The sequence below is a fragment of the Misgurnus anguillicaudatus genome, chromosome 8 (assembly GCF_027580225.2).
Source record: "Misgurnus anguillicaudatus chromosome 8, ASM2758022v2, whole genome shotgun sequence".
NCBI lineage: Eukaryota > Metazoa > Chordata > Actinopteri > Cypriniformes > Cobitidae > Misgurnus > Misgurnus anguillicaudatus.
The window spans coordinates 8,100,234-8,126,247 of NC_073344.2; the positions used below are offsets into that span (position 1 = coordinate 8,100,234).

The following is a 26,014-nucleotide window of genomic DNA, read 5'->3' on the forward strand; positions in this document are numbered from 1 at the left end:
TGTGCCTGTATGGTGGTCATATAGTCACATAATGTGTGAATACTGTATTTTAGCTTGAACATGTGTTTGTCTTATACCACCCCGAGGATGATAAAGATGTTGATATCTAAAACAAGCCTGTAACTGATGTACAAGTGTTATGAAAAGATAAATTGAGGTGGAGATCCTGCGCATCATTGTTATTGGTTAACCTCCACCCAGTACTAAAAATTCCATTGCTTTACGGTGGTATTCTTCAGCGCTTTTCAAATATTTTTCAAGCCACGAGAAGAAAAATAACTTGAATTACTGTACACAGTACTAAGGAAGTTAGTGAGAAAGAAAGAGATGTAGAGTTACTGAAGGAAAGAGAAGACCTCCAATATTCGGGTCATTTCATCTGAATTCAGCATTCAGTTGGCGTGTGTCAAAAGGACGGCATTTGGGATTTACTCTAGCAGTGGACTGAACCTCAGGAAGAGTAGGATGACTATTCACACTTTGCGAACTAATCGTTGCTGCTTTTTTTTCTCATTTGCTGCATTTTTCTTTCTCGTTCTGGACCAATATTTTACTACAATCAATTCAATAGAGTGTGTGTTTAGACTGCAGAAAGGACTTTCTTAATCGGTATGTTTGTCTTGTTGTTCCAGCAAAAATATTTAAATGACTTTAAAACCACATAGATTGAGTTGCAAACTGTAATATATTGAGGCTTAAAAGACTTTGGGATGGTTTCCCAGACAGGGCTTATCCTAGTCCCAGACCAAAATGCATGTTTGAGCTGCCTTAATGTAAAAACATCTTGCACTGACGTATATATCAGTGCCATTGTTTTGTTTCAAGATGCACATCGGTATTTTTTGTAAGATGTGTTCGTAAAAACAACTTAAATTTCCCAGTTTGACTAAGCTTAATCTAAACCCTGTCTAGGAAACTGATGAAAACAAAATAAAGAGTTCAGATGCAAAACCCTCTAAGTGCGTCTGACATGTTTTCTTGTAAATAAGCATTGTTTATCAGGCGCCTATGTTTAGGTTAAGTAATTTACTTTAATGGCAATAAAAATTGAAATACCTTATTTTGATAAATGTCACTTTAGTCTTTTAATTGGTGTTTAACAAGTCTTTCGCTGCAAAACCCTTTAAAGGTCTCGTTCTTCCTGTGTTTTTGAAGCTTTGATTGTGTTTACAGTGCGCAATATAACATGTGTTCATGTTTCATTTGTAAAAAATATAGTATTTTTCACACAGTAGGGTATATGAAGAGTTTCGTTGCAAAACGAGATAAATCCATTTTTTAGCATTTTTGTCAAAACATGTTTATTATGATGTTATCATGTTATTATTTTGTTTTATGGTGCTACTTAGCTGTATTTTTTAAGTTATAAAGGTTTAAATCAAAACAAACCAACTGCAGTTGCATTGAAATTAATTGGAATACACAACCAAAAAACGAGATTTCTGAACAATTAAAAAAACGGTGGTTATCTCGTTTTGCAACAAAACTCTTCATATGCACAATTTACTTCCGCATTACTGTTAAACATAGTAGATCGCATCTGGTTCTGTATGCTTTACGCTGAAATGGTGCTGTTTTCATACGATAATAATGTCCAATGGATATGTTCATTGACATTTTAAACCTAAGTAAAAGAAAATTGACTAACTTTTTTATACTTTATAGCTTTTGCCAAAGGGATCTTCTTCTCACATACATTCAGATATTAGAATAAAAAACAACACAAATAATAATGCTATGAATAACAATAACAAGCTATGATAGCACATACCGCTAACCAGAAGCGTTAGACCCAGTTTTCCGGTTTTGTCACGTAATTCGACATATACTGAATTTACTTATCTCTATACCGCCGTTTTCACTGTCCTAAATATGGGCTGATGCCTTCCTTGTTCTGTGAAGTCCCTCCTTCAGAAATACGTAACGAGTTCTGATTTTGTAGTTTGTTTAGTGTGTTGTGATTCGACAGCAGCTCAGCTTAGCAGAGCCGTTTGAGCTTAGCTGGCGACTGACGTATTCCTGTGGGCGGAGTTTAATCAAAAACTCTTATATTGACGTCATTCAACTGGGAAATAGAGGGCTGTAGTCTGAACCAGCCGTTCGCTGTAGGCTTAGAAAATATATCCCCTTGCATTGAAATTTGAGCTTTATCATTTTGCAGGTATTATTTATGCTCTAACAGCAGCATTACACACTAACTAAAGTTTGAAAAATGGGATCAGGAAGAACGTGACCTTTAAGTACATTAAAAAATCTCAACTTCTATAAAAGTCTCCAGTCACTCTTCACTGTCCTTTCTGAATAAATTAAAAAAAAAATGTAGTCAATATCCTAATGTATTCGGCAAACCTCCTTTAACCAGGTAAAAAAACTATGCACCTTGACATATGCACATTGTCTTTGATTCAGTTCTTTTTGCACTGTGAAGACTAAAAACCGCCGTGGTGTTTAACGGATTTATACAACAAACTGGTATTTTTGAATGGCCTGAGGCTGGAATTAAGCAAAGTCTAATGCTGCGTTCACACCAGCCGCGGTAGAGGCGTCAAGTGCGCGTGATTTCAATGTTAAGTCAATGTGAAGTCGCGTTGACGGCCGTCTGGAGGTCTAGCAGCGCGAATCAGACGTTTAGCGCACCGCAGTAGACGCGATTCCGCCTCAATGGCGCGAATTAATCGTTGCCGCCGAAAAACCCGCCGCTTTAACCAATCAGGAGCGTGCTCTTAGTAGTGACATGATTACAGGAAGCGAGCGGAGACCCAGAAGCCCCTCCCATGACGCGAATTTCCACGTGAATGTCTCGATGACTAGAAATTCACCCGCGAATGAAGCGAGTAAACTCAAACTGTTCACGAGGCAAACTAGGCGCGGTAGACGCAATTTTGATGCCTCAAACGTGGCTGGTGTGACTGTGAACCCACGGTAACAGAAAGTATTTGAAGAACATATAATATATATAATATTTTGACGGTGACGTTTAGCAGCTTTTGCATCTGAGCTCTTCAAATATTAAGTATTGTGGAACAGTTTATATTTTTTGTTTTTAGGACGTCTTTGGCAGTATCAATGGGGTTTCGAAAAATAAACTGAATTCTAGATATATATTCTCTAAAAACAAATCTTATTATAGCACAGTTTTTGCTCTTCAAGTAAACAGATCTTGTTTAATAAATGCTTACATGTTTTTTTTTTTTTTTGCTGGAAAATAAGTCTGTTTTTCTTCTTAATCGCCTTTTAATATCAGTCAACCCCATTTTTTGTTGCTTTTGCTTGTCAGGCTGAAGTTCAAAGAAAGCAAGGGGGAGGTGTTGAACGTTTTGGGTTGACAGGAGCGAAGCAGCGTTCACTGCACATGCTAGGTAAGAGGAATTCCTTTCCTCCCCCCATCACTCTGGGCTGTCTCTGTATCTCCCTCTCTCCATCTCTTCCCCTCCATCTCTATCGTTTTCTCTCGGCCATGATGCGCACGCTCTTGCACGCTCTGGGAGGCATGTAGCACACAACACAGGTGAGAATCTCAACCTGTCATAACCCGCTGTGTCTTCTCGTGTGTGCATGTGTGATTGGATGGATTGTATCGATTGGTTTTTTAAGCAGCTCTGTTGCTACTGCTGCAGTGCAGAAATAATTATGGGGCTCTATTTTGTCACCATTCTGGAATATAGCCACCTCATCTCATCTTCTTTATGTATGCATGCAAATGTGTGCAATCTTATTCTTACTATACAGAAATGATGTTGCATGAGAAGTATTGCTTTTCTGGAGCTGGTGTAGACTTTCAGTGTAAGGCAAGCAGCATGTAATGAGAGTGTTGTGCATTTGTTTTGGTGTATGTGTGTGTGTTTTTGAGAGTGATGGGAAAACAGGAGATAAGCGACTCGTTGGGTGTTTTGAATTGGTATAAAATGTTACAGTATTGGCAGGGGTGTTGGACTCACACAGCTTAAAACATGTTCGGCATCTGTTCGCGATTAGTCAACGCCAGGGATGTGTCCTATATCTCTGTAGGTATCTGTAGGTATTTGTGTCTGCTGTTGTGCATCCCGTGGGATGTGACTGATCCACACAGACCTAGCTTGCACCTGGCTGTCACTCGCTGGAGTTCGATTACCCCTCCTTGTGTCTGTCGCCACCAACCCCTCTCTCTTCTGTCATCTTCCTGGACCCATCTGTCCCTTCCCCCTTTCAATTCACAATTTTCTGCATGTCCCTCTGAGGAATCAGCTTTGTAATACATTGCACATTTTATAGCCTACTGTGTTCAGGTTTGGTTATTCTCTGTGTTTCTGTCTTTTCCTTTTAATAAAGATAATAAGAACCTAAGACTCCGCTTGTAGCGTTACAAACATGCTTTGACTGAATAATTTATAGACATTTGCTTCACATTCTTAATGAAAGCTCTCTCTCCTCCTGTCTTTCCCTCTCGCACGTTCTCTTCCTGTCATTTGCTCACACAGTAACCCAAGCAAACAAGCACATGGCTGAGGGAAAAATAAGGCTATTATTTCTAGCTTTTGAAGGAAATAATTCAATTAAATGTGCAGGGGAGAACTGGGTTGTTTTCATGCTCTTTATTCCATTGAATATTTCTCAGGGTGGGTTTATTGAATAGACTTATTTATTGAATAAACTCCACTGTTATTGGCCAGGGGAAAAAATCATCTAAATTTACATTAATGCATTTGTCAGATGCTTGTAAAGTGACTAACAGTGCATTACAAGATGTACATTAATAAATATGTGAAATATGGGATCGAACTCACAACCTTTTGCCCTAACGTAATGCTCTACTGCTGAGCTACAAGAACACATGCATACAGACGCATGTTGTGACACTATATGTGGTAAGGTGTTGCCTCATATAGTATGTGGTCTGATGAAGATAGTTTATTTGACACCTATACGCAGACGTTCTGTGCATGCGCATTGCAACAAAATGCAACACATCTCCTGGGCTACATACCACATGATATTGTATGTGCAAGCATGACCTATGCATACCATGTAGGCGGTGTTTCAAAAAGTCTGGCAGTACAGTACACGCGCACTCTTCTAAAGTCCAATTTTTAGTCGTCCGTAAGGTCTACGCCGTAGCTATGCCGTAGGTTATCCGTATCCTCTGCGTAGCCTGACATGCACCTCGCCAAATTTTTAACAGCGCGTTAGTTCTACCGCAAGCGCTGTGATTGGCTAGAACCCCTCCAGTCAGTTAAAAAACGGTCAGGTATTTCCGTTTGCGCCAGTGAGAACAAAGATGTACCAAGTTGAGGAGTGATTTCACTCAAACTGCAACATTAGTCCCTATTTATTTACTTCCATCACTGCTGGTCATTGTAAACATACACAACAAGTTGCTGTTTCTTCTTCGCTTGTGGGTAAACTTGCCAAGCTGCTTCTTCATTGACGGCCGCACATCTACTGTGGTAACACGCGTGGATACTGCCTACTTGTGGTTTGCATGTGTGTTTGCACGTCAACGCGGACGAGACGCAAAAGTAAAAATGAAAACCGACACGTAACCTATGCCGTAGGACCTCCGCACAACTATGACAAGCCCTTAATGATGAAAATTGTGTCACGCCAGGCCCGGCTCCACGTGGGGGCCAGAGTGGGCCTGGCCCACCCAATCAGAGGCTTGGGCTACCCTCGCCCCACACCACATAACAGCCAATCTTTTGGCCAAAAATGTTATAATATATAAACAAACATGAAAATAATTCTTAAGAAAAACAGCATTTCAGATTAAATTAACATTTCTAGTTTATAACAAGTTTGTTTTAGTTGATGTAAATAGTTATTTTAAAAGAACTGCCCCTTTCTATCAAATCTAAACTTACTAAATTGATACTCTGTTAAGATCTGTTAAGGGGTCAAAAAATATTTTTTAAATGCAAAAAGAGAGAATGTAAAAATAAACGTGTTAAAGGTGCAGTGTGTAATTTCTTGACAGAAATGCAAAATAATATACAAAATTATATTATCAGGGGTGTACAAATACCTTTCATCATGAACCGTTATGTGTTTATTACCTTAGAACGAGACCTTTTTATCTACATACAAAGAGGGTCCCCTTACATGGAAGTCGCCATTTTGTGCCAGCATGTTTCTACAGAAGCCCTTAACAGACAATTTTTTTTACTAAGTTGTCTCTGACGATGACATGTTTGTCCGGTGGCAGCTACCGTAGCTTCTCTATGTGTTTCAAAAGCAAGGGGTGAGCAGTGGACTACGCCGTTGGTTGCAATTCGCAACCTCACCACTAGATGCCGCTAAAATTTACATACTGCACCTTTTACTATTTTTATATATGTAAAGTTACTAAATAGTTCCAAAATATGTATAAAAAAAAAATAAAAATGAAGAAAACACAACAATAAAAAATAACCCTAACTTAAATATTGTCAGGATCCTGCCAGATCCTTGTTTTGTATTTAGATCTAGTTCAGCGTGTTCTGTTTCTAACAGTACAATGTTTCATGTGGGAGATGTGTGGTTTTATTATTGGTTTATTCTGACCACGCATTTCCCGGGTCTCCTCACTTTTTCCCCGATTCCTTACTCGTGATTCTTTTCAGGTGTGTCTCATTAATTTCTCTCTATTTAAAGTCCTTGTGTTTTTGACTGGTTCGTTTTGTCCTGTTTCTGTGAGTACCGTGTCAGAATCTTTACTCCCCCAATTCGACGGCCCACCTGGAATATCACCTGGCCTACCTTTCATCTCATATCTGGAGCCAGGCCTGCGTCACGCGCACTGTACACGGACCCTCGCGTGTACGTAAAAAATGGACCATATTTTGGACCATACTTTGGTCGAAAATGTTGTTTCTTTTTAATAAATTATTTTGGGAGCAGCAGTGGCAGTGTGCTGATCGTGCACCTGCCTGAATTTTTTTCGGGTGTGCACATATTTCATGGAGTATTACTTTAACATGTCAGTGCAGTTTTATAATGTTTACCCAACAGCTATAGCAAAAATATATGTAGGTATATGGAGAAAAAACAAACATTATCACGCATGCACGCACACACAGAAAAACATTTGTGTTTTGCATTTTAGACAACATACCACATTTAACTACCCCATATTAAATGTTGCTGATGCTTGAATACTCATTTATTACTATTAAAGTATTTGCATCTGCTTTCATTTGTTTATATTAATGTGAACAGCAATATAAAGATATTTTCACTCCGGTGGTCCAGCCTTCATTCCAGACTTGACCTGTTCCGTCTCAGTGGGACAGATGTTGTGTTCTCTATCTCCTCCAGATGTCTTTGAAGAACTGATTTGTACATCTAGAATGTTCCCTCAAAGAGTGAAAGAGCAGCAGGCTTTTGCTTCCTGCCAGACAGCCCACTCGCTATCTGTTTATTGTCATTGCATGCGATCAGTGGATGAGAGATGAGCTGCTGGTAATGATGTGAGAGATCTGCAGAGGGGAAATTGTTAATACAAACATGCAGTAATTGTGGGGAAATGCGTTTAAAAAAAGGTCCCATACACTAAGGAAAAGATGTAGTGTGTGTGTGTGTGTGTGTGTGTGTGTGTTATAATATAGTTGTAACATAGTAATATTGCAAAATGCATTTACTAGTGTGTATTCTGAAGCTGGAGTTTTCAGGGTTATGTTGAGTAACAGGCATATGTGGAATATTAACAGTCTCTCTTTGCTTGTCCCGCTGGCATGCTTGAGAATGCCCACAGATGTTGTTTTGTTGGCTGTTCAGGCGGCGTCTGATGCTTTATGTGGCTCAATTTGGTTCGATTTCCCTTCAAGGCTTGAGCTTGTAGATGCTGAGCTTGTAGGCTTGCAGGTGGATTGTGTGTGTGTGTGTGTGTGTGTGTGTGTGTGTGTGTGCGTGCACGTGTGTGTGTGTGTGTGTGTGTGTGTGTGTGTGTGTGTGCGTGTGTGTGTGTGCGTATGTGAGTGTGTGTTTGTCTGTGTCTGTTTTGGCCACAAAGTCACGAAGAAAGCAAATGAGATCGATTTCTTTCCCTCACTTCCGCTCTTTGTGCTGCAATTTGATTAGTTAGATTCAATTAAATTAGTTGAGAATAGCTAAACAAACAGTGACTTTGCATTAATGTTCACCGACACAGGTCTGTTGGGCTATCTGTGAGCTTACGTAGGATTAACGACTGGAATTCTGTTTTTAGGTGCAATGCAAACTGTTAAGGGTTACCTTATTTATAAATAAAGGCATGCTTTAAAGGTGCAGTGTGTAATTTTTTAAAGGATCTCTAGACAGAAATGCAAAATAATATACAAAACTAAATTATCAGGGGCGTATAAAGACCTTTCATAATGAACCGTTATGTGTTTATTGCGTTAGAATGAGACGTTTTATCTACATACACAGAGGGTCCCCTTACAGGGAAGCCGCCATTTTGTCAGGGCTCCAGACTGCCACCAAATGGTGGCATTTTGCCACCAAAATTTGAGAGTGTACCACTGGATTTTACATCCAGTCGCACATGTGTGACCAGTAAATTTGACTTTTTTTGATGTGACACTGAATTTAAAACAGCACATTGTAGTTTTTGCATCCATCATCAATGTATTTATTAGTAATACAGTGTATTACTTAGTAGAAATGTCAATATTTGGTTAGCATGTTGATTTATGGTATGTGTCCCTCAATTTTCTGGTTGCGCCCCTAAAATTTTCAGTTGGGGGCCACTGTGCTCCTAGTAAAAAAGTTAGTCTGGAGCCCTGTTTGTGCAGCCATGTTTCTACAGAAGCCCTTAACCGACAAACTTTTTTACTAAGTTGTCTCCAACGATGACGTTTGTCCGGTGGCGGCTATCGTAGCTTCTCTATGTGTTTCAAAAGCAAGAGGTGAGCAGTAGACTGAGACATTGGCTGCAATTAGCAACCTCACCACTAGATGTCGCTAAAATTTACACACTGCAACTTTAAACAACATGATAAAGAACACAAATTTCCAAGCAATATACAGTCACCTAAAGGATTATTAGGAACACCTGATCAATTTCTAATTAATGCAATTATCTAATCAACCAATCACATGGCAGTTGCTTCAATGCATTTAGGGGTGTGGTCCTGGTCAAGACAATCTCCTGAACTCCAAACTGAATGTCAGAATAAGAAAGAAAGGTGATTTAAGCAATTTTAAGCGTGGCATGGTTGTTGGTGCCACTTGTTACAGCCGAGGTATGCAGCAAAGCATTTGTGAAGCCACAACACGCACAACCTTGAGGCAGATGGGCTAGAACAGCAGAAGACCCCACCGGGTACCACTCATCTCCACTACAAATAGGAAAAAGAGGCTACAATTTGCACAAGCTCACCAAAATTGGACAGTTGAAGACTGTAAAAATGTTGCCTGGTCTGATGAGTCTCGATTTCTGTTGAGACATTCAGATGGTAGAGTCAGAATTTGGCATAAACAGAATGAGAACATTGATCCATCATGCCTTGTTACCACTGTGCAAGCTGGTGGTGGTTTTGTAATGGTGTGGGGGATGTTTTCTTGGCACACTTTAGGCCCCTTAGTGCCAATTGGGCATCGTTTCAATGCCACGGCCTACCTAAGCATTGTTTCTGACCATGTCCATAGTGGAACTGGAGCTTTGTGCCCTGGATGTGCATCCCACAAATCTCCATCAACTGCAAGATGCTATCCTATCAATATGGGCCAACATTTCTAAAGAATGCTATCAGCACCTTGTTGAATCAATGCCACGTAGAATTAAGGCAGTTCTGAAGGCGAAAGGGGGTCAAACACAGTATTAGTATGGTGTTCCTAATACTCCTTTAGGTGAGTGTATATATACAGTGGCAAGAAAAAATATGTGAACCTTTTGGAATTTCATGTTTTTAAAAAAATATATAAAATGTGATCTGATTTTAATCTAAGTCAAGGGAATTGACAAACATAATGGGTCTCATTCACTAAGCATGCGTACTGTACGCACAAATTTGTTCGTACTGACGTTTTAACTTACAAATCATGATTCAACACAAACGTTCATACTAAACTTTATTTAAAATGTATGCAAAAACACAATAATTATGAACAAGGAAAAATATATATATAACACAGATATATATTATAGGATATTATTTTTTAGACACATAATTTTGTCAAAACCCTTGACTTAGATGAAGATCAGATCACATTTTATGACAAATGTATTCAGAAAACTATGACATTTCAAAAGGTTCACATACTTTTTCTTGCCACAGTATATACACGTATGCATTTGACAGGCACCTTTATCCAAAGTGGCTTGGGGTGCATTACAATATATATACATGACCTTTTACATTGTTGACGCAATGCTCTACCAGTTGGTCTAAAGGAACACATACTGTATGGATAGACAGATAAATAAATCCTGTTTTGAGTTGCATGCACTCCAATAATATCACTACTGATATGTTTAAAACCAATTAATACGAATATGGCCAACAGTGGAAGTCTTCTCATTAAAATAATGTCTCTCCAGTGACCATTGCCATCTCTCCTCTATTCTTCCGCTTCCTAACGTGTTTGCTCTCTTTTTCAGTATCTTTTTTAATAGGCATTGTTGTGTCCCTCTGTTCCATGTGGATAATTGACAAGAGACCAGGCTTCACTTTACTCAGCAATTACATGCAGGCTTTCCAGCTCTGCCTAATTAAGACCCAAGGACAGGCAATGCGTTTGGATCGCATTAAACATTTCTTAGGTTAGGGATGCCCCTTATCCCCTGCCGTCACTGCCTTATTCCTTCATTCTCTAGGAGATTTTAAGAAGTCGTATGCTATTTTCTATGCTTGCTGCAGTGTGTCGGATTCTGGGGATTCAGATGTCATTCAAGCTCAGACTCCTACTGTTATATGGATTCGCTTTAAGCGGAATCCTGGGGATAAATGCAAGCTGTACACTGACGAGTCTAATTTAGATGTTCAATATTTGTTTAATTACAAATGTAGTAATAATGTTTTACTACTTGCCATCATAACAACAGAGAAATTTTGGAAATAATTCAGTTTTCATTTTCAGTTCTACCTGTGTGAACTGTACAGTCACATTTTACTATTAAAGGTCCCATTCTTTCTGTTTTTGAAGCTTTGATTGTGTTTTTCACACAATTTACTTATCTCTATAGCGCTGTTTTCACTGTACTAAAAAAATGCTTATGTCTTCCTTGTTCTGTGAAGTCCCTCCTTCAAAAATGCGTATTGAGTTCTGATTGTGTAGTTTGTTTAGTGTGTTGTGATTCGAAAGCAGCTTAGCTTAGCAGAGCCGTTTGAGCCAAAGCTGGAGACTGACCTACTCCTGTGGGCGGAGTTTAGTCAAAAACTCTTATATTGACCTCATTCAATCGGGAAGTAGAGGGCTGTAGTCCAAACCAGACGTTCGCTGTAGGCTTTGAAATATAAGAAAATATATCGCCTGGGAGTGAACTTTGAGCTTTATCATTTTGCAGGTATTATTTATGCTCCAACAGCAACACTGCACACTAACTAAAGTTTGAAAAATGGGACCAGGAAGAACATGACCTTTAATAAAAGCTTTTTCTTTAATACACTGTCAGAAAAATGGTCCGAAGCTGTCAATGGGGCAGTGCCCTTTTAAAGGTCCTAATATGTACTATTTACAGATATGTATACATATGGTTTCTGTGTACAATTGAGGTACTAATATGCATTCATTGGTACCTATATGAACCTCTAAGGTATTAATATGAACTCTGTTGGTAGGTACATTACAAAGGTGACCGTTTTTAACGGGTACTACCCCCTATTTTTTCTGACAGTGTAAGCAGTCATACAGCACCTTTGTACTCAGCTAGTAGGGTTGCAACCTAAACATGGGTTCCTAAACTTCCAAAATTTGGGAAAAAAAGAAATTACGCATATATGCAAAGCAACTTTTCTCTGCACTTTTTGTGAATTTAGATGATGTCAGAATGGTCGTATTTACAAGATGAGCACACACGAATGGCACAAAGTTGTATTTACCAGCTGGAATCTTTTCTGAGTTGGGAGTATATCAATTAAAGAGTCACATTTGGTAGCAATCACAATAAAATGTATTTGTGTAAGGTAATTTTACAATTTATAGTAGATGTATGCATTTAGTGTACTGCTAATCAAGAATATAAATACAATTTGAAAAGAAAAGTATTAAAGCGCTGACAGCCTGACCAGCTAAAATGTTCCATAGCTCTCTGTACAGCACAAAAACGCCAAAATACAAGTTGACTAGACACCTAATATGTGTTTTGCTTTTTGATTTAACACTAGGAAGCTTCCTGTTATTGTTAGCAAGTGGAAAAAGTTTTTTCAGTTCCCAGCAGCATAATTTTTATGTCCAAAATCTCTCACACGCACATCATGTCAAAATTACAACTGAACTTCCATGCTTGTGAATATGAAGGGTTTGGTTCCAAAGCATGATAAATGCCATTTTTACAAAAAAATTGGTACCACCAAAATCATATTGTATCAGGTCAGTACACTGAAAAAAATTATTCATTGAATTTAATTATTTTTTTTAAGGTAAGTGGTTGCAATCAATTAATTTAAGCTACATTTAAACAAAAGTTTAATATTTTATTTTACTTTACTAATCTTTTTTGTTTAAATGTAGCTTAAATAAATTGATTGCAACCACTTACCTTAAAAAATGTTATTAAATTCAATTAATCATTTTTTCAGTGTATTATAAACTAATTTCTTAATTTTACGCAAAATCCGATATCCGGCGTGTTATTCTGTCATCTTTTCTCCTTTTTTTCAGTCCTCCTTCTCTGCAGAATGCAATAAATCCACTCACAGGGAATATTAGTTTTTCTCATCTACTTCGTGATCTTCAAACAAACAAGAAACGTAAGCCATCAAAATCAAATAATTTATGTGAGAGGCACTCGGGCGAAGAAAAAATGCAGGCTGTTGCTTGTTTTCACAAGACAGCATCAAGCTTCTGTCATGCTAACACATTGACCCCAGGGGATCTTATGAAAAACTTTACATTATTTTACTCGAAGTCAACGAAAATCGAGCAGGTCCAAAACATTTTACAGCTGATTGCGTCAAAAAAGTTCAGCGACGATGGTCCAAGGATGACAGCAGCAATGACAGTGTTCTTAATATAACAAAGTAAAGTAAGTGTTTTGATTAATGCCATTAAAGGCGGAGTCCACGATGTTTGAAAAACGCTTTGGAAAAGGAGACGGGCCGACTACCAAAACACACTTATAGCCAATCAGCAGTAAGGAGCGTGTCTACTAACCGACATCCTTGCCGGGTTGCGTATGTGTGGGGCGGGTCTATCAACAGAAGGTCCAGATTCTATTGGGGTAGGGGCGTGTTTGTTTAGGATTTCAAATATCAACATTGGCTTTCAAACATCGTGGACTCCGCCTTTAATGTTTATTTTTACATCAGTGTATACCACTAGTCAACTAAATGAATATAACATGGCAAAGATAAAAGCACATTTATATATTAATTCAATAGATTTATAGCATTTTGAAAAAAAAATTGTCATGGATTTATTGCATTTTGCGGAAATAATAAATCAGTTTTTATAATAAATCTTTGAAAATTATGGATGGGTATGGGTAAATTATGGATTTGAATTGTTTATGTTATTATAACCTAAAGATGCTATGTGAACGTTTGTAGCAGAAAATTGTGGTTTTTATCTTGTCACTTTCTTGGTATAGAAAACACATTTTTACAGAAATTAGTAAAAATGGATTTAATGCGTTTTGGAACCAAACTCTTCATATGAACTTCTTGGGAGCTAGTGTACACACCATTACTATAAGGGCACAATGGTGTTTGCTCATGGCTTGGTCTTTGCGGTTTTGTTTTGATTACAACCTTGGGGCCACTATACCACGCCATCCTATTTCTTTCACAGTAAACTTTAATATGTTATTCTCTAAAGTAAATGTATTGTGAAAGAAAATCAAGGTTGATTGATGTCCTAATCACCAAATGCTGCGTTGGCACTCTGTTATTTCTCTTTGCTTCAAAATGCTTAGCGCTTGAGTTCTCAACCAAACGGTGGCCCAAAGCCATTTCTAAAATGCAACTAAGGCATTTTTCAATCCCTCCTTGTGCTTACTGAAATACATCTTTCAAACAAGTAACAACTTTACGTACAACTGCAAAGTTCAATGCAAACATCAATTCCAAGAGGTAGAGTATGATATTACTAAGTATGTCAGCTTCATTATTTTTATCAGTGATAGTACCTCCACATAAGGACATCCAGCAGCTATCCCATGATCCAGATTTCATTGGACATGGTCAGCACCTTTGAAGTACATTCTTTTAACTGTCCAAACCCTCCTAAATCCAAATTCCAGGTCTCTGGGCCAGATTGCAAGATTGAAATCAAATCCAGATGACAAATCTCTGAGTAATCGTTCTTCCATGAGTGTTGTGCATAGTTAATGTCTGCAAACATGCCCTGAGAGGTTTTACCATTAAAGCCAAAGGTCTGAGAAGGGTCTTCTTCATTTTTCTGTTTATTCAGAAAGTATTTTTTGCACATAATAGTGTGAACTTTTGGGAAGTAGGTCCCCAGACCTTAAACCATTGCTGTATTCAGTTTATATTAACATCTCTGTATAAGATGTCTTACGTAAGCCCCAGAAGAATCTTAAATCTAAAATAGCAAAAATTGTTTTCCACTGCCTAAATCAATTCCACATAAACTGTGAACCTTGGTTTCTAGCATCCCCATCTGGAGTAAATTAAATGAAATATACTACTATGTCACCATGGGGTTAGTGGTGTGGGTTTTTTAAACAGCCCTCTATGTTGCACAGGAAGTGTTGATGATAATTTGGTTTTTTTTCACAGGAAACTTGATGTTGTACTACAGTCCAATCATTTGGTGATTGATATCAATCATACCAATATATGAACATAATGTACTGTATGTACTGTATCTTATGTGTTTCTTTGATCTCTCCATAGGTTTCCAGCATTTACAACACATAACATCTATGACACTGCAAAAACTGTAGTAATGGACAAGAAAAGTGGTAAGAATGCAAGGCCGGTTGTAGTCAATTCCAGTTTTAAATGTGTAAATATTATCTGCCTGCTCTTAAATGGGCATTTGACAAAGCAAAAAGTTGTTTGTTCAGATTTCAATTTTCTGTCTTTCGAATCATTATGCAGATGGTCCATATGGACCATAATGCAATGGATGCTTGAACTGGACATCAAAAGAATTCAAAATTTGATAATGTACCTTGTATTTCAGCAAATGGCTTTCCTTCCAAAGCCTCTGAGAGTGGAGTGCAAAGAAAACAGCTGCCGTATTCTGTAGAGACACCTTATGGATTTCACCTGGATCTGGACTTCTTGAAATATGTAGATGACATAGAGAAAGGTAACACAATCAAGAGGGTGCACATCCAGCGCAAAAATCGGGGCCCAAAGTACAGCACACTGCCACGGAACTTCAGTTTACCTGGGCATGGTGCTCGACCTCTAGCCAAAGACACTTGGGCCAATACTTCTACTTTAGGGTCTAAACCCAAGTCACGTGTTACCGAAGTCCAGCAGCTCTTTGAGTTTCGAGCTAGTGATGGCACTAGTGGTACCATTAGTGGAACCTCCCCTGCCAGCCAGACAAAGATTTCTGGAAGTGGTTTACTCCCCTCTCCGAAAGCTGTGGAAGAGCCTCAAGTACAAACACCCAGTGAACAGTCCACAGGCCTTAATGTTAGGCCTCACCTGTTAAGAGCGTCCAGCATGCCTGTTAATGTCCCACGGCGGAAAGGTTCGGACTCAACTGATGAGCAAATTCCTCAATCACAGAATGGCTCAACAGAGAAACTGTTTAAGCCGGCGGAGGGAGGCGACAGGAGAGGCAGTCTTCCACAGGACAGGGCCAGCTTACATCAGCAGATCACAGCAGCGTTGAAAAGGGTGCGTGAGTTAGAGGAACAAGTCAGGACCATCCCCGAACTGAGGGCTCAAATATTATCTCTTAGGGAAGAGAGGGAGCAACTGCTTCAAAGGATTCAACAACACCAATCTGAGAGTAAGAGGCCTTCGCAGCTGGAAGAGGCCAATGTTTCTCAGACTGAATCTCAAGAAAATGTCATTCCTCCGATTTTAACTGAACAGACAGAGGCTTCCTCAATTTCACTGGACATTGCAGTAGTACAGTCAGACAAAACCACAGAACAACAAGCAATGGAACAAAATCTTGTATCACAGGGTATCTTAGAGCCAGAATCTGATAATCATGAAAATGTAATTGACACAAAGTCAGAGAAGGAACAAGTTCAAACACCAGTGCCTGTCCCTGTGATACTCATAGAGAAGGCAGAAACCCCAACTGATTCAGACGAATCTGACAAGCTTTTGCAGGAGTCTACAAAAGAAGAAGAATTAGAGAGTCTTTCCAAGCAAGTAATCATGCAGGAGACTACGTCAGAGACTTTGTTAGAAGATAAACAGTCAGCACTGTCAGAAGGGATTTCAGAATCAGAACAATCAAGTGTTACAATTGAATGTACATCCACTCAAGAAGTTACAGAGAAAGCAGAGACTGTTGAAGGACAACATGAAAATACAATCTCTGAAGTTGGTGAACAGAAGCTTCTCACTAATCAGGAGCTTCAAGAAAAACTAAAAACTTTGGAAGAGAGTTTAAGTAAAGCGAGTTGTGAATTGGAAACAACAAATAACTTACTCAGAGAGCAGATGGATGAGAACCGACTAAAGGATGAGAGGATACAGGAACTTACTGACAGAGTGAAGGATCAAAATCTTCAAGGTCCTTCTGAGTCACTTCCTGAACCAGTTGTCACTTGTGATGCATCAGTCAGTACGGATAACAAAAGTGTCCTGGAGAAGGCTGTCTCAACAGAACCTCAACCAGCTGATGGTCCCAAAGAAACAGACTCGAAATGCTCAAGCACCCAGACAGATATAGTAGAAGCACGAGACATTGAAATATTAGCTCAAATCCCTACAGCAGAGAAAATTGTAGGGGTAGAGATTGTTATGTGTGATCAAGCAATAGAGACTGAGCTCCAGGATAATCCAGAAAGTAACAAGGAAGTTTCTGAAATGCTAGAGAGAACAGAGGCGGATAAAGAAAGTGATGTCCAAGATTATGTGTCAAGTCAAGAAAATGTGATTGCAGAGAGTGACACTGAAGAATATGTAATGGTAGAAAGTGCTATGGTTGAGACGATGGCAAGTGAAACAGAAGTCTCTAAGCCCACGGTCCCAGAAACAGAATCTGCGGAGAATGCAGGTGTTGAATGCACAGTAACAGATAAAGACGAGGGAGAAAGAAGTGCAGGTTTGCAAACACAGCAGGAGCAAAAGGGAACACAAGGCCAGGAACCTCAGTCTCCGAGAACACCTGAAGCCACAGCTTCTCCTGCTGCCATCGGTCAGGTTGTTAATCGTATACAGGGTCTTCTTAATGAGCAGTGGGCCAGCCTGGGGAGCGGAGGCCAAGATCCAAGGGGAGAGAGCTCCCAAAAACCTCATGCCTCCAAAATAAGCTCCATTCAAAGCCACCTGAGAGGTTCCCTCAGTGCCCTGTCTGCTTTCTACTCACCTGTTCAGAAAGGAGGGGCTGCGCGACAATCAGGTAGGACGAAGTTTCATTACATTTAGGTAATCATGTGCTTTCTCAGCAAGTTTGTAAAATTGAAAACAATAATTACTGTGGACATTAAAATAAAATTGAATACAATTAAATACAAAAAGATTAACTTAGTATAAACTCAAATAATAGATATGAAAGAACCAATCATCAATTGATAAGACTGATGATTCTTTGGGGTAGGGGCTCTGTACAACGTCTCTTGAGGTGTTTGCCAACCTGTAAGTATGCACAGTAGCTAAAGCGACCTTGATAAAAGGTGTTTTAGTGCCATTTGAGTGCAATTAGTACATGATTTTAGAGACATTTGTCTTCACCCCTTCAAGTAGACAGGACTTGTCTTGCATGACTGAAAAAAAACATTACATGCTGAGCGGTGCAACTTCCCAAAAAGGACTTTGGTGCAAATATTTTAATGCAAGTGCCAATATGTACATGCTTACTGTAAGGCCTTAGCCTTATTAACTTTGATGTGTGGCTTTTAAGCGTCAGGTAAAGCCGGTGATAGTAGTCTGCACTGCTAAAACATACACTGCTGGACAAACTCAAAGTTAATTTTGTATATTAGATGCATCTGCGCTCCAGAAAGTCTAGATTGGTCTATTGAAGCTGCTTGCTGAATGCCAAGATTATTTAGTAGTTGCTGTTGACATTTTAAAAGCATTTGCCTCATGTTGTGGTACTTACAAAATGTTGTGGTCATAAATATCGGCATCTCTTGCTATTTCCGTGACCACAATACATTCTTCCGCTCTTCTCAGGTACTTGCTTTCTACATTGGATAGCAATTCCACTGTTTGCTATGATTTATGGTCACTTACAGGCGAACTAACATATTAGTATAGTTTTCTGACTCGAGTTTTGACTCAGGCTCAGTCTTTCCTGTGAAATGCACATGGGTCTAATGAGACTTTGTGAGCCTTTGCCAAACTGTGGAAGCTTTCCAAACTATTTAATGTGTTGTGTATTGTTGAGATTGCACCCACAGGCTCCATTGCCTGATGTTACGCACTTCTGTTTTCTGCAGCAAACGCAGACAGGCACATGCCTTTTAAAATGCTTTGTATTGATTTAACCCTTTTAAAGTCACATGATTGTTGAGAATTTTCTCTGGCAGATGAGAAGGATGTGCTTTTTTTAGGAGCATTTTGTAAATAAACATGAGTTCCTCTGTGGCTGAATATGTTGTTTTGACAGCTTGGTATGCTATATTATGAACGAGTGCCACTCTAACACAGCAACTTTCAGCATTTGTGTGTTATATTTTTGCTAGCGGAGGGAATTCTGGGACATTATTGGGGAAAAAGTTGCAAATCTTCCAAAACTAAATATGCATATAAATGTATTTAAGGTTTATGTCAGAAATATCAATAGTTACGAATATAGTTTTGAAACCATATTGTCAGATTGAATATGTACTGTAGTTCAGTGTTTCTCAACCATGGAGCCGGGACCCATAGGGGGTCCTCAAGAAATTTCCAAGGTGGCCTCAAGATGACTTCAAATTATTTAAAAGTAAGACAAAACAAACATTAAAATACAATTAAAATCAAGATATTTCTTATTGCTCAGTCTTGCTAAGTATATTTTATTTGATAGAAATTGTCAGGGGGGCCTTCAAAGTTGTTGTGGGCAATAGGGGGGCCTTGAGGTGATAAAGGTTGAGAACCACTGGCATAGTGCATAGAGTTGGGTTAGGGAGTATAAACAGGTGCAGGCTTGGCTTACATTTTCACATATCTGATCATCTCCCCCACATCAGGCCTCAAATCTATCATGAAGAAGAACGACTGTCCTGACAAGCAGGGCAATGGGGGAGCCAAGAAGTTGAAGTTTGTTGGCGTAAATGGAGGGTATGGTTTTTTTATTGTTTTGCACATTGTATGGATTTTTACCATATTTACAGTATCTGCATGATAGATTAAGTTTTAAGTGGCTGATAGTAATACTTTTCATTAAATCACCATCTGTGCAGAACATGGAAAAAGTCTAGGGTTTTCAACCAGGTGTTTGGTGAGGAGTCTGAATGTAAAATAAAATGTACAGTGTTCGTGACATTTCTATTATTTGACTAATTTCCAACATTCCAAACATTATAAAGTAGTATTTTGTAGTATATGAACTTGGTGTGTAAATGTTTGAAACCCTGGTTTAAGCAATTCGACTTTAACATGCAATTAAGCAAATTCTTCAAACAATAATTCTAAAAAGCTTTTCAACCCGGCTTTCTTTCTGCTGGGTTAAAACCAACCTAGCATTTTTTTGTGTTTAACAGATCCCCTAACTTCACAGTTTATGGTGTTTTTATGAAAAATATTGAGGATTCTGTTTCATTAGCATCCATTACATCAGTTAACAATATGTCCAGCTTATCTATCTGCATCCCTTAATCTGTTTCATCGTTCATCTTGATACTCTGTTAGAAATGGGCCATGAGGTGTCTGCATTGTTTTATGCGAGTACATTAGCATGATGAGTGAGAGCCAGTGAGACGACACAGAGAACAAAGCCATCTCTCTGTCTCCCTGTTACTGTCTCACTGTCTGTCTCCCTGTCACTGTGTGGTGAATGATTTGTTTAGCTTGGCAGCAGGATGGTTCTGTCTCAGCTGTATTTGACTAACCTTCAACAATAAGATAATTATCCTGATATAGTTGGCCAAACATTTGACCTTCCCTGCGTCTGATTAGAAACAAAAGGGTGTTTCTGTTAAACCAGTTTTCATGACACTGTCCTGGAGCCCACAACTGCATATTTTTGATTTCTCCTTAGGGGAAAGCACCACAGTTTTTCAGTGTTTTACTGTGTTCTTGCCTCAGCTTGGATGAATTGGTGCATACCTGTCTTTGTTCAGTGTGTGCACTTTAATCTTTGTACAGCGCTTCTTGAGTGTGTTGGCATTTGGCCTAGCCCCATTCATTCCTATGGCTCCAAACAAAAGTATTATTTTGTGCCACCATACTTACTTGTTCTCAGTCTTTGAATAGGGAAAACATGGAAGTGTTTGGTGGCTTCTAACTTCATGTTTGGTTCCTGGGGAGTGGATGGGGCTGGGCTAAATGCTAGCGCATTCACAACGCTCTTAAGTGCACAGGTTGAAGAAAGATAGGGGTGTGTTGGTTCTGGGTTGAGGTGGGAACATAGTGGAGTGTTGAGGAACGGTGGTGTTTTCCTTTAATCTAACACTTACGATTTAGTGCTGAGGATGGGCTCAGAGATGAACAAGGTTAAAACTAAGTCAAAGCAAACTATTCCTTTTGCTTGTATGCAGATAAATGAGAGTAGAAAAAGAAACCTTCAGCTTCGTATACAGGTCACTGTAAAAATTGTTGTAATTATGCAGCTGGTTGCCAGTAACTAACTGTAGAAGATAAAGACTGAAAATGTTTCATGTTCATTTTACTTTGAACAAACTGTTGCCAGTAAATAACATAAATGTAAAATCTACAGTAAGTTACTGGCAGATAGTTGCCAGTAATACTGTAATTACTACAGAATTTTTTTTACAGTGTACGTACCCTTTAAAAATAACAGTTTCTAAAGGTTACACTTTAATTCGAAAGTTCACTTTAGACATTATTCCCAAAAATAACTTTGCAACTGCATGTCAACTCTAGAGAAGAACAAGTTAACATGTAGATGCAAAGTCAGTAAAGTGTTGAGGATCATTATAATAAAGTGGTATGGTTAGGGATAGGTTTAGGTTAGGGTTTGGGGATATTACCCCAGTCGGTAACACTTTATAATAACTACACAATGTTTATTAATGTTTGATAAATGATGAATTGACTATTTAGTACTGCTTAACTAATGCTTTACTAATGCTTCATAGTGTGCAGTTATTATAAAGTGTTACCAAACAGTCTACTAATTTCAGAATTTACACACAGTTTATACCAAAACCGCTACAATATCAGTAACCTGTGCTATTTAGTGCTGTCAGCCAGTGACAAACAGCAGTATCAAAATGTTGAAGTCCTTATTTGTCAAAGTTGCCATTACTAATGCATTTTTTTGTAAAATATTAATATTAATTAGAATATTAATCGTATCATGGTGATGGTACTGTAGCAACAGAGCAATCACATTTTCAGTTCTCTTTTGATGATGATCAAAGACTTTTTTTCTACACATAGGCTTCTTTAATCTGAGGTACTCCAAAGAGGCCCTCATACTCACACTAATAACTGTATAGTCACCTGACCTGCAGCTATAGATCTCCATTCACCCATGTCCTTTAGGAATTGTGGGAATGCCATTCCCCTGCCTTAAAACGTCCATGAAGGAGGAGCATTCTTCAGACAAAATTCACCACACATAGAAACCCCCTCAGAGACCCCACAGAGGACCCTCTCATTTAAAAAGCTTGTATAAACACTCACATTTTGCATGTCCATTCACAACAGGCTAACTGCATACATTTACTATTAGCGGTAAGAAACAGGATATGTTAACTAAACCTAAAAGCATTTACTCAACAATTTTTTAATCTTTTTTAATATAAAATAGAAATCCAAAAAAGCGCAATATTGTTTTGGGTCACATATGGGCCAGCTGGTACTTATGGTCAGTATTCCGAGGTTTGACTGACCTATATGTAATCCTGATTTTTTTAAAGGGAAATCAAAAAAACCTGACTTAAGTTATCTGTGTGTCCAGCTATGAGACTACCTCCAGTGAGGACTCCAGTGGGGAGGAGGCTCAGGACGAGGGGGAGGAGGTGGATAGCTCGGAGTCTGAGGTGGAGCAGGGGGAGGCGAGTGAAACGGCCAAAGAGGAGGCTGCTGCTACTGGGGAGCAAGGTGACGGGGATCAGGCAGAGGCGGCAAAGGGCTCTGAGGAGCCTGATGCCCCCCAGGCCACCATGAGTCCCCAGGAGGAGCAGCCTGTCAGGTGAGATGGAGGGCCGTGGTGAAAAGAGGGGCTGGAGTGACTTTAACTCTTTCCTCGCCATTGACGAGTTATCTCGTCAATTAAGAAAAAAACATTTGCATTAAAAACTGAAGAAATTGTATGTTAATATGCAATACCGCGATTATCCACTAGAACAAACTGAAGTAAAAACGTTATTTACTAATTTTAAACTCTATCTGATCTCTAACAAAATTCCTTCACAAAATGCAATTATTTCAGCTTTTTGCTAAAGAAAAATACCCAGATTTTATTCATAGTTTATAAGCAGAGAAAGAAATATAGATAGGATGAAATGTTTTTTTCCCCATTTTGTTTGTTTGAAAGCAGAGGGTTTGTTCTTTCATTTGATATATTAGTATGTTTATATATTTTTAGAAGAAAATTTTGGAAGACATTTTGTGAAACTCACAAAAAATGCTGGCGGGCAACTTTTAAAAAAAAAAAGGCTGGCGGGGAATGAGTTAATGTCACTTTAATTACCCTTCATCATATTTTTTGTGTGTATGTTTGTTTACAAATTACAAAAATATTTTTTTTATTAGATTAAGGCATTTAATGTTTTTATAAGGAACCAAAACATTTCTTGACCCCAACAAAAAATACAATGCACCGTTTTAAATCTATAACATATATATTACAAATTATTACACATAATGACTTATCTGCCATAGAATAATTGTCGAAAGTACAAAAATCCATGTGAAATTTTTTTGGGTAGTCCCCCTCTTTTCAGTTAGGTGTGAAAAGCCCATAACTTTATAATATGAGCTGGCTTAACACATTAAGGTGCGCAGTGACCCTTCTTGCATGTTCCCCGAAGGCTGGAGCCTCTGTTTTAAATCAGACACAATCCTGTCTTTTGTTCTACCCATCATCTGGCAGCAAGTCACTATAAAACAAGCACTGAGAGATAAGTTTAATATGCCCACATTGCCCAGTGATGGGTACACCTAAACAACTGTTCCACAGGAATACACTTTTAAGAGATTAAAGCCATTAGGGGAAAACTAGCCAAAGAGTAGGCCTACCAGTTCACAGCAATTTCCCAAAATACTTTTCAACGGAAAGAAGCTGCATGTGCCAAATCCAATCATTGAAATGAAGATGCTTCATGTCATTTATTGGTAACAATTAGCTTGAGAGCCCTGTCCAGAATGAGACTCCTCAACTATTGTTACCAAGAATCTTAAGCCTTGTATATAATTTCAAATACAGATTCTCTTGTGTGCATCCAGTCAATCTGTATTTGTCAATAATAGTTTAAATTTGAAGATGAATGCATGATTTGGAATTTTATTTCATTTTTGAAACAGCTGGTTTATGCTGAGAAAAATGCAAAATAGACCTAAAATATACAGTATATTGTGTATAAACCTTTATAAAATGCCAGTGTTATATACATAACAGTTCTGTCTGTGTTCACTGTTTACTATGTTGTTGACTGTGTACTGTTTCATTCGACTGTTGCAGTGAGTTAGTCGATAAGAATTTTATGGCTGCTTGTCATTTCCTGAAGGATCGCATGGCTGAGGTTGCTACTCCAAATAAAGAGATGGTAAGAAGTTAACTTGATTACATAATTTATACTTCATTACCTTTAAAAATGTATGAAATGTATGATAATATTATTGTTTAGTGGCGGCCTGCGACTTCCGATGGGCGCAAATTTAAAATAAATATTTAAAAAAATAGTGTCATGCGTGTTGCTCGTCATTTAAAAATATGTGTTTGTTGCGTCATGTTACCATGTGCATTATGTGTCTTGTCAAAATACGTACCTGCTGTACAGGCGTCGAAAGGATTTATGTTCACGAAATACTCGCAAGACACTCCCTTAACAGTAAACTCTGATTACGCATGAGATTAATCGAGTATCTGGTAAACATGAGTGTCTGTTTTATTATAAACCCTTTCGAAGCATCTGCAGCAGGCTCGTATTTTGACATCACGCGTGAATCACATCACGGCCTGAACACATATTTTGAAAGGACGTGCCACACACATGATGGGCTACATACATGTTGTGACGAGCTTCGCATTGTGTGCCTTCGAAAAAGATGTCACTGGCCGCCACTGGATATGACGGTAATTAAAGTGTCAGATTTTCCTTAGACATCAATCCACAACTGACCAATCAGAAATCAGCAGTCCAAAGGACTTTGTAATAAAGTTATTTGTATGCCCAAAAGGGAATTAGCCTGTATTTCTGTATCTAAATGAAGGCACTTTACTGATGTAATAACTTTATCATTTCTTTGGTTGTGAATCTCAGAGGCAGATTCTCATGGTGCTCTATCAGGAGTGGTTTCGTGTATCCAGTCAGAAGGAATCGCAGGCAGATACCGTCACCTTGTACTTGAGGGAGGTGGGCTTCCAGACTCCCACCCTTCTGCGTTATATAGTGAATCTGGCTGATGGAAATGGCAACATGGCTTTACACTACAGTGTGTCCCATTCCAACTTCTCTGTGGTCAAGCTGTTATTAGACACAGGTGAGAGACCTGCAAGTTCATACGTGATGTGAAGCAAGATGAATGTAAAGTTTAATTACTGTAGTTTTCCAGGACAAAGCTCAACAGCAGATGCAGTGCCATTGGGCTAAATAACCCAGAAAATGTTTATTTGACCCAAGAATGGGTTTAAACAATCCGACATAGGTTAAAATACAATGGGTTGAGTTTGTGTTGGGTTGAAAATAACCCAGAACATTTCAACATACATCTTTTGTTAAAGGGGATATTTCACAAGACTTTTTTAAGATGTCATATACGTCTTTGTTGTTCCCAGAGTATGTATACGAAGTTCTAGCTCAAAATACCATATAGAGTATTTATAACATGTTAAATTGCCACTTTGTAGGTGTGAGCAAAAATGTGCTTTTTTGGGTGTGTCTTTTTAAATGCAAATGAGCTGATCTCTGCACAAAATGGCAGTGTCGTGGTTGGATAGTGCAGATTAAGGGGTGGTATTATAGACCCAATTATAGTACTAAAACATGGAAAAGTCAGATTTCATGATATGTCCCCTTTAAACATAGGTGTCATTTACACTGGGGACGCTGGGGACATGTCCCCACAACTTTTTGAAATGGCTGATTTTGTCCCCACCACTTTTTGAAAGCATTTGGTTAAAATGTTCTGAAAAATCAAGCAATACCTGTGCGACTTTCACTGCTATTTTTGTCTTGTTTTCAGTAGAAATATCTAAAAATTCTTGAATTAAGATCCTTTTTCTTGATGACCTAATGAATTACCTAAGAACATAAGCCTGTTTTTAGAAAAATATACAATTTAAGTGAATTTGTGATTAAAACAAGCAAAAATATCTGCCAATGGGGTGAGAAAAAAAATCTTAAAATAAGTGCCCATCTTATGACTGCTTTTCCACAAGTTAAATAGGTGTATGAGTTCCATAAAGCATGTTTCAAAAGTTGTTTGCTCGAAATAGCTTGTAGGAAAAGATTGTTACCCATCTCTAGGAGCCT

The 26,014-nt window shown here is 38.5% G+C and overlaps 1 protein-coding gene across 5 annotated transcripts in view; it reads left to right on the forward strand.

The window, feature by feature from the left end:
- kank4 (KN motif and ankyrin repeat domains 4) overlaps positions 1–26,014 on the forward strand; it is a 70,525-nt gene that overhangs the window by 34,967 nt on the left and 9,544 nt on the right. The window contains exons 1-8 of one of the 5 annotated variants that reach the window (XM_055212874.2): positions 495–609; positions 3,278–3,359; positions 14,952–15,019; positions 15,244–17,601; positions 19,379–19,469; positions 22,276–22,509; positions 24,001–24,085; positions 24,803–25,022. In XM_055212874.2, coding sequence (XP_055068849.2) covers positions 15,004–15,019; positions 15,244–17,601; positions 19,379–19,469; positions 22,276–22,509; positions 24,001–24,085; positions 24,803–25,022 — 3,004 coding nt within the window. In that variant the 5' untranslated portion in view covers positions 495–609; positions 3,278–3,359; positions 14,952–15,003. Of the gene's footprint in view, positions 1–494; positions 610–3,277; positions 3,360–3,382; positions 3,509–14,951; positions 15,020–15,243; positions 17,602–19,378; positions 19,470–22,275; positions 22,510–24,000; positions 24,086–24,802; positions 25,023–26,014 lie in introns of those variants that run through there. The other 4 variants (XM_055212873.2, XM_055212876.2, XM_055212877.2 and 1 more) reach the window with 4 other exon arrangements.